The 9,793-nt window shown below is 37.9% G+C and overlaps 1 protein-coding gene across 3 annotated transcripts in view; it reads right to left on the bottom strand.

Annotated features, from left to right (window-relative positions):
• Nucleotides 1-7,385: 7,385 nt before the first annotated feature.
• The window catches only part of vstm2a (V-set and transmembrane domain containing 2A), a 222,427-nt gene continuing 220,019 nt past the window's right edge, over nt 7,386-9,793 (bottom strand). For 2 of the 3 annotated variants that reach the window (XM_073940338.1, XM_073940339.1), the window contains one exon: nt 7,386-8,604. In XM_073940338.1, coding sequence (XP_073796439.1) covers nt 8,528-8,604 — 77 coding nt within the window. In that variant the 3' untranslated portion in view covers nt 7,386-8,527. 3 annotated transcript variants of the gene reach the window in all.

The following is a 9,793-nucleotide window of genomic DNA, read 5'->3' as shown; positions in this document are numbered from 1 at the left end:
GGAAAACAAAAGAAATGGAAATAAACCATGCTGCTTTTTTCATTTACAGTGACTTTATCATAGGCTGTACAAAGCATCAAATATTTTTTATCTGAATTCCATTCAAAATACTCCTCTCACCTTCTTTTAAAGAAAAAAAATCACTTTTAACTTTGGAAATGTGCAAATTTTAGACTCTCCTGGAGTTAAATTAGTGAGTTTTACCATTTTTGAATCCATTGAGCCGATCTGAAGGTCAGGTGGGAGCACTTTTAGCTGAGCATAGATTAGGGCTCACCAATCTCGCTCCTGGAGGTCCGGTGCCCCAACACGCCTCAACACACCTGTCTGGGTGTTTCAAGTATACCTAGTAAGACCTTGATTAGCTTAGCTTGTTCAGGTGTGTTTGATAAGGGTTGAAGCTAAAATCTGCAGGACACCGGACATCCAGGAACAAGTTTGGTGATCCCTGGCATAGATCATTGAATCAGATCACACCAGGGGTGTCCAAACTGGGTCCTGCAGAGCCAGTGTCTGCATAGTTTAGCTCCAACTTGCTTCACCAGGAGGTTTCTAGTATATCTAGTAAGCTTAATTAGCTGTTCAGGTGTGTTTGATTAGGGTTTGAGCTAAACTCTCCGGGACACCGGCCCTCCAGGACTGAATTTGGACACCCCTGGATTAGACCCTTAGCATATCACTCAAAAATGACCAAAGAGTTTCAATCATTCTGCTATTTAAAGCTTGCCTCCTCTGTAGATACATCATGCACTTGTACTTGTTGTTTTCTAGACCAGTATGACTAGGAACTACAGTATTCTCTTATTCTGGCGTAATAATCAATAAACACTTCTGCCGTCCTATGACCGCAACATTCATTCATTCATTCATTAACTTTCCTTTGGCTTAGTCTCTTTATTCATCAGGGGTCGCCACAGTGGAATGAACTGCTAACTTATCCAGTATATGTTTTACACAGTGGATGTCCTTCCAGCTGCAACCCAGAACTGGGAATCAGAACTCTCATTACACACTCATACACTACAGCCAGTTTAGTTGATCAGTTCTCCTATAGCGCATGTGTTTGGACTGTGAGGGAATACGGGGCACCCAGAGGAAGCCCACGCCAACACGGGGAGAACATGCAAACTCCACACAGAAATACCAAATGATCCAGCCGGGACTCGAACCAGCGACCTTCTTGCTGTGAGGCAACAGTGCTAACCACTGAGCCACAGGACTGCAACAGTTCAATGATAATACCTGTCAAACCTCCCATTATTTAAAATACTTTCCCATATTTTTAATCTTGTCTGTAGGTGTCATTAGCATCTACATAGAGCCAATCCTCCCTATACTTATAATACAGCCGAAACAGCAGGGGGCACCACTGCTCTCAAATGTAATATAATGAGGAGAGCGAATTATGGATTTTATTTTGGCTTGAAAACATTGAAATAAAGTAGAAAATATGGTCACATTCTTTCATTCCCATTAAAACATTGTCCATCTTCTTATTCAACCTCTGAATTCGTAAATTAACGTAGCGGCGCATGACTTTCGTAAGATCCATTTTAATAAAAAGACAATGTTTTTATTTTGCACACAATTTGAAAAGGAGCAGAAGTAGACACTGTGAAGATTTGGGTGTGCGTTTAAACTTGCCTGATCTCACGAGGAAACGTAACAATTTTACATTTTGTCAGTTTAACGGCTAATTCGTAGGAACTCATATTCGTATGCAAATGTGCGATTTTTAAAATGAGGCATGGCACTAAACCCCGCCCCTAAACCCAACCACAATTAAGCAAATTGTACGACAAATGAACAAATGAGATCGTAAAAATTAATACGAATAAGCCGCTTAATTAAAAAAATTACGAATTGGCGTAAGATAGCATTAGTTTAAGCAGACAAATACACATAACAATATGTAAACATCTCCATCGTTTCCCTTATTTTAATATCCCAATGTTGACATGTATGCATTACGCAGCACCTAAAATAGACTAACCTCCGTCAATTAAACCAGCTTTGGAAATGACATAGTTTGGGACTATTTTCTGATTATATTACTGTATTATATCATTGTACACACAACAGTAAAGCTCCTTTATTATTGCACCTGAATGAGAGTATAGTCACTATATATTTAACTTATTATTTTCCATCAGTCATAGTGCATGATGTAGCTACAGAAGAGTCAAGCTTTAAACAGCAGTGAGTGAGATGCTAATGGTCTAATCTGATTCAATGATTTATGCTAAGCTCAGCTAAAAGTGACAGACCCAGAGATCAAATCAAGCTTTGATTGTTAATCTGGTAACACTTTAATTTAAGTTACAATTCACACTATTATTATTGGCTTATCCCCTACCTGTTATTAAAGATATTAACTGTTTATTTGCACTTATAAAGCATGATCTCTCTTCACATCCCTAATCCTAGCCAATCAATCAATGATTTATGCTAAGCTAAGCTAACAGTGCTCCCGCCAGACTCTGAGATCACCTGAATAGATTCACAGATGGTAAAACTCAACAATTTAACTCCAGCAGAGCGGTAAAATGAGTATATTTCCAAAATAAACGTTGAGTTTTTCTTTAAAGTGTTCAACGGTCTCTTCATTTCTCGTTCTGTATTACAGTGATGGATTTAGATTGGTGTTTCTCGTCTATTTACAGCGCACACAAAAGTGCATGGTCATCATCATTGTGTGTCCTATTTAAAGTGCAGTCTTAAAGTAAGTTTTATGTAGATCAGCCTCCTCACAGCTGCAAAACCACACCGTACGCTAACATTGAAGCTGCTCTGAAAGTCACACACGGCCATAAATCTAGAATTTGAGCTTCCAGCTGCTTTTATGATTAGTCTTCAATTATGAAGAGTAGTGTTTGGCAGGAGTTTTACTGAACATCCGACCCGGATCATTATTCACACACTATCAGCTTTGTGTTTCTCTGTTTTTAGCAGGACAAAAAAAAAAGTTCTAATAAACTTTCTGTAGAAAGTTAACCTTCTTTAAGGGCAACGTATGGCAGAATGAAGAGTTTTAATGTATTTATTAATGATTATGGCACTGAAAACATGATTCAATGGATTTAATACTTTATTTTTTTAGGGTAAGTGGTTGCAAACAATTAATATTGGCTGAATTTAAACAAGCAAATAAAATTTAGTAATGTTCAGCCTCATGTGTTTGTATAAACTCAGCCCGTATCAATTGTTTACAACCACTGACCTTAAAAAAACGTAAAATCTATGAATTATTTTTCCGTGTATGAGGATGTAAAGTGGTTCAATGTTGTCCATTTTTAAGTTAAATATGCTCACTGAGAGTGCTTTCACACTAGCACTTTTGGTCCGCACCCTGGTTTGTTTGACATTACAGTACGGTACATTTAGCTCGTGTGAACGATGTCTTCTGAACCCATAAACTGTACTCGAGTCCGCCTGAAAGAGGTGGTCTGGGATACGGTTCGCACAAACTCTGGTCCGGTTGAACGCAATTGTAGCAAATAACAGAAGTGAACCGCCGACTGTACAAACTAGTTTTCACGACGTTCATTTGTGTCTGTGGATCACCTAATGCACTGGTCTCCGACCGCGGGGCACAATGGCTACCGGGCCGCACAAGAAATCCTTCATTAATCTTGTTTTGTTTATTATCCGAGTCTGAACGATCTTTTACTTTGAAAAATCTTTCATTTTAAAAATAAACCGTATCCTCTCGACTATATCTTGGTCGCTTGAGTGCCAAAATTTAACCCACAAGCAGCAAAATGAGTAAGAAGTAGAGTATTTGGAAAGTCTTTTTGCAAAGAATCAAAGGCCCAGTGAAGGACCCGTGAACTGCCAACCCTGTTGAAAAAACTGTTTAAACCAGCCTATGTGGGTTGGCTTGTTTTAGTTGCTCAACCAGGCTGGTTTTAGAGGGGTTTTGGCCATTTCCAGGCTGGTTTTCAGCCATTTCCAGTCTGGTCTTGGCTGGTCAGGCTGGGAGATGACCAGCTAAAACCAGCTTGACCAGCCTAGCCATGCTCGGAGCCCAGCCAAAACCAGCCATGTCCAGCTTAAACCAGACAGGTCAAGCTGGTTTCAGCTGGCCATTTTTCAGCCTGACCAGCTAATACTGTCAGCTTAGGCTGGTTTAAGCTATTTTTTTTTTCAGCAGGGAAGGAATGGATCCGCAAAGGTGAATCCAGCATGTCTGTGCAAGATGAAGAACTCTTGAAGATCGCAATTGACGGAGGCTTTAGAGGCCGTTCACATATTGCGTCTTCTCCGCTGTAAATGTAATTTCCATGGAGGCACATGGATTGTGTCGCATACTGGGAGAAATGCGCGTAAGAGCTTCCAGAGCACTTTCATTTTGAGGGGGCACTTTTCCTCCAAGAGAAAAACAGGCAGGTACGCACAGGTAGACTGTTACTTCAGACAAACACAGAGTGCCCAGACACTGCAGTGCTTCTGAGTTTTCTCCATCAATAAAACTTGTATCAGAGTTACAGCAATGTTCTGTCAGCTCAACCGCCTCTAAGAAAAGGTTGATGGTCAAGCAATCTACATAAAACCACACCCCCAACCCCTTGGGCAACGGTGAAATTATCAAGTGTTAACCGTGTTAAGATGTTGGGGGCCACTGAGCTATTGCTACCTTGGTGACAAGCGGGACTGGCCCAGCGCAAACACAGTGATAATGTCTGCTTGTCTCCTCTAAAACAAAGTCTGTAGACATCGTGTGATGTTGGACGCGAGTCGCTCTTCGTATGTTACAAACACCAAAAGATTCAGTAAAGCAGAATGACCGTGATGTGCGTACGTGTTTTCATTTTTGGCACCTTGGCTTTCATAGCCGTCACTGAGCAACAGCTGAACACACAACAGCAGTTCAATGATGCAAGCATACCAGCCGAGAAAGTGGCAAAGGGGGACAATCAAACTCGGGTTCGGACCAGGCAACTGAACTAAGTGTGAAAGCACCCATAGAGTACTTCTTAGTCCTGTTGTGAATCTGTCACTGTGGTGACTCACAGGTGTCTGTAGCTCCGCCCTCTTCTGAAAAGACCTTATTTGCATTTAAAGTGACAGTCACCAAAACCCCACAGTTAGGATCAAATCGTAAAAGGGTCAGTTTCAGAGAGTTAGAAAACATTATCTGTGTGCTATTCTCAGCTCAAACTCAAACACACACACTCTAAAAAGCATAGGACTAATCTCAGTGTAATCCAACAGAAATCCAACCCCAGCAGTGGACACATACACACACACACACACATACACAGGTCTGGTGTTTCTGCGCTGAACTTATCAGATTTACTACCTTTCTTTTCAGGTGAGTGGTTACAAACTATTCACATGGACTGAATTTAAACTGAACATTACTAACTTTAATTAGTTTGTATAAATTCAGCCCACAGAAATTGTTTGCACCCACTTTTACTTTAAAGAAATGCAGTAAATCCAACAAATCATTCTTGTCAGCGTGTGTTCTGGCCATCCCAGAGCTCTTTGGTTAAATTTGGTTAAAAGAGCAGAACGTCACACAGAAAGAGTCCTGTATAAAGGAGACGACGTGTTTTTCTGGATAACACACACTGCTGGTGCTAAATGTCAGTGTTTAACACATTTAAAACACACAGATAAGAGCTTCACGGGGATCACCTTTAAAGAGGTTTTCAGCCTTTAGTGTAGATATGGATCTGACTTCTGGAATCTTCATCTGATTGGCCAGAGCAAGATATGCAAATTAGCTTTTTATGGAATGTTTCTGTGTCAGACTGGGGTCAGGTCAGTGTGTAAAAGGGGATGTGATAAGGGTAGATGTTTGTTCAGAGGGCTGAAGAATAAAATAGAATAAAATAAAATAAATAAAATCAGTCTGTACAAACCTACAAATAAATAAACAGTTTTTTGGATAAAAATAAAATAATAAAATTAAACAAATAAAATGAACATTGCCAAAATACACTGCAAAACACATAGTCTCACTGTTTTGTCTTGTTTTCCAGTACAAATATTAAATCAATGACTCTTTTTATTTTAAAATAATTAAGTTTCCTTAAAAAAGTATTAAATTAATTAGGTCCATGCCCAAAGCGAGAAGAAATTTGTGCTAATAATATTGAAATATATAGAAATATTGTTGCTTTCACTCTGAGATAAGTTTTCTTTTCCTTGAACAGTTTTATTAACAAATGTTTTACCGTTAAACATGTTTATATTTAGTCAGGTATGATAAAAATACTTTACATTACAATGGCGGACTGTCCATAGGGAGCACCGGGACATTTCCTGATGGATCATGTAATTAAATTAGATATTTTATTATCATACTAGTCTAAATATAAAAATCTATAAAAAAAAACTAAAAGCAGACATTATTTAAAACTTTTGATGATTATTATTATTACTATTAAATATAGTATAATAATAATATAATATAATTTAATATAATAAAATAATATATCATAATATAATAAAAAAATATAATAATATATAATAATATAATATAATAAAGCAATACTTAATATCTGTCATTTAGCATGTCAAGTAAAGTCTCTTGTCTCTAGAATGCTTATATATTCATACTGGAAATGTTATTTTGCACTGCAAATGGGCAAAATGAGAGGCATAAGTCTACATCTACAGGCCGAAAGACCTCCTTCATTCCCTATTTAATTAAAAAAAGAAAATAAAGCGCAGTTGTCCTGCAGTATTGATCAGCTCTGCTCACACAATTGTAAAAACAGCCAGAGAAGTGAAATCCTGTCATCTTCTGAATCAAACACAATCACCACAAACAAGGTCATCCAGAAACCTTCAGCAGAGATCATTGATTCAGTTCATCTGACCCTCGGTGCCACAAACACACATTAAACAATATCTGCTGAAGTGTGTGTGACGTTTCTGAAGCTCACTCTCACACACACACACAAACACGGGCGCATGCCAAATCAACACTACCCAGATGGACCAGTCCAAGGACAAAACACACATTTATACACTGCAAAAAAAGACTTTGCTACTCAGAGGTTTTGTCTTGTTTCTAGTTGAAATAATTAAATCATGAAGCACTTTTGGACAAGTATAAATTGCTGTCTTGTTTCCAGAAATCATGAGTTAACATTAAAGAAGTTTGAACTTAAAACTAGCACAATTATTTGCCATTGAGGTAAGCAAAATGATCCTGTTTTCAATCTAGAGCAGAGGTGTCAAACTCAGTTCCTGCAGGGCCGCAGCTAGTTTAGTTCTGGCACACTTACGCCCCCCAGTCACACAGGGCTTCTTGACAGAGGGCATGTCTGAAGTTGGGCCTGACGCAATCGTCATAGCAGCGTCAGCCAATGAAATCAGTCAACAATAGGCCACAGTCTGGGCTGGTGTATTTGCATACAGCGATCTGATTGGCTGACGCTTCCGTAAGCGCTTGAAACGTTGAGCAAGTCCCAACTTCTGCTTCAAGCAACGCCTCTGAAGCGGCACCGAGCGATCCACAATGCAGTTCGGCAACGCCTGACGTTGAAGCTGACGCCTGTGTGAATGGGGAGTTAAGCTGTGTCTCATTTTAGAGGCTGCATCCTTTAAAGGATGCATTCGAAGTGCGCTGCGTCATCGTGGCGCGGCGTAGACTGTCTCATTTTAAAAATGTTTTGAATGTTGCGTATCTGATGGGCTCATATAAGTATATCGGGGGGACACCAAAACAGCATGGGCCCTTACAATCTTCCTAATTTCCCCCCCACTAGCAGCGTCCCTGTTTGCCGGCTGTACTGACCACTCGCCTGTTTGTGACTACGATTACCTTTATGCTCCTGTTTGCTTCCTGTTTGACCGTTGCCTGCCTGACTAATAATAAACTGCATGTGGATTCTTAGCTTTCTTGTCACCCGACCCACTGTTACAATATAAAACGTGCATTTCACAAAAGCTGTTTTACCTTAAAGTATAAAAGTTCAATATGAAAAACAAATGAATCAATAAAATAGTTGATAATTTAGCTTGTTTAAATGTAAAGGGTCGCTTAATGTTGAGTTATGTTTTCTGAAAACAAGCACTTCCTGATTTAGACATCTCATCTAGAAACAAGACAAAGCCTCTAAACAATAGAGTGATTTTCTGAGTGTGATGGCTGAAGAAGTGCAATTTAAACAGCATGATTTAGCACAGATCAGCCCCATTAGCGATGCACATGGGTGAAAACGCTGAGCTTGCTTTGTTTTCCAGCCTCTTTTTTTGCATATGAATAAACTAAATGAACAGCAGCTGTACAGAGGGAATCAAATACTATATATATATACTGTATTTCTGTTCATATGTTACACAAATATAGATTCTTCCCAATTTTAAAGTCACAGCTGGAGATAAAAGGTTAACAAAAAGAAAAATATTTATATTTATATTTATATATACTGTATATATTGTGTGTGTTTGCAGTGTTGAGCGTGAGGCACGTGTCGATCTTCAGTCTCTTCCTCTTCTGGTGATGTGTGTTTGGCTCATTCACTCTCTGAAAAACACACAGACTGTGTGTGAAAAGAGTCTGAAACTAAAGCCACGCGGCTCTCAGGAGGAAAGAAGTGAAAAGAAGAAGATCAGCAGCATTACGTGAAGATCTCCTCGAACCTGCGGACACACAGAACACACACTCACACATTAACAATCAGAGTAATAACACACACACTCTCTCCCTCTCTCTCTCAAAATGCTGGATTGCTATATGTGTGTGTGTATGTATGTATGTATATCTCTGTGTATGAGTGTGTGCGTGTGTGTTTGTATGTGTATCTATATATGTGTGTGTATGTATGTGTATATGTATATTTTTGTATGTATATACAAATATATATATATATATGTGTGTGTGTGTGTGTGTGTGTGTGTGTGTGTGTGTGTGTGTGTATGTATGTATGTGTATATGTATGTATATGTATTCATTTATTTTATTTGTCATTTTTATTTGTGTTAGTATTTCCTTGTGCTTATTCGTTAGTTTTTCCTTCTTACTGATAATATTGTTGTCATGGCTGATGCTAATTTTAATACTATTATATAAAAACTTGTATATTGGTTTATGTATGTATATCTACACATTTCGCTTTATGCTGATTGTATACAACATGTTTTTCTGTGTTTAAAAAATACAAAATAAAAGACAAATTTGATGGAAAAAAATGCTGGATTGCTGTTTAAGTTAAGTTGCATTTCAATTGTGTTCTGTGTTTATTTCAGTTGGAAATGTAAAGATAGATATATTTAACCTTTTTGCATGAATTTGCATGTTTTAGTTTGAAGCTAGCATAAGTTAACATGTCGTTAACATTTTTTCTATAATGAATTTGCATTTTTTAGTATGAATTACTAAATTGCTAACATGATAATATGAATTAACATGTTTTTCACATGTTTCTAGCATTATTAAACATGTTTTATTGTGAGTTAGCATGTTGCTAGCATATCTATATTATGAATAAGCATGCTGCTAACATTTTTATATGATTTTACATGTTTTTCACATGTTCCTAGCATTATTAAGCATGTTTTAGTGTGAATTAGCATGTTGCAAGCATATCTTTAGTATGAATAAGCATGCTGTTAACATGTTTATATGAATTAACATGTTTTTCACATGTTTCTAGCATTATAAGCATGTTTTAGTGTGATTTAGCATGTTGCTAGCATGTCTGTAGTATAAATAAGCATGCATCTAACATTTTTATATGATTTTACATGTTTTTCCCATGTTTCTAGCATTATTAAGCATGTTTTAGTGAGAATTAGCATGTTGCAAGCATGTCTTTAGTATGAATAAGCA

Source organism: Danio rerio, chromosome 24 (genome assembly GCF_049306965.1).
Source record: "Danio rerio strain Tuebingen ecotype United States chromosome 24, GRCz12tu, whole genome shotgun sequence".
Lineage (NCBI taxonomy): Eukaryota > Metazoa > Chordata > Actinopteri > Cypriniformes > Danionidae > Danio > Danio rerio.
This window is presented reverse-complemented; position numbering and strand designations above follow the sequence as displayed.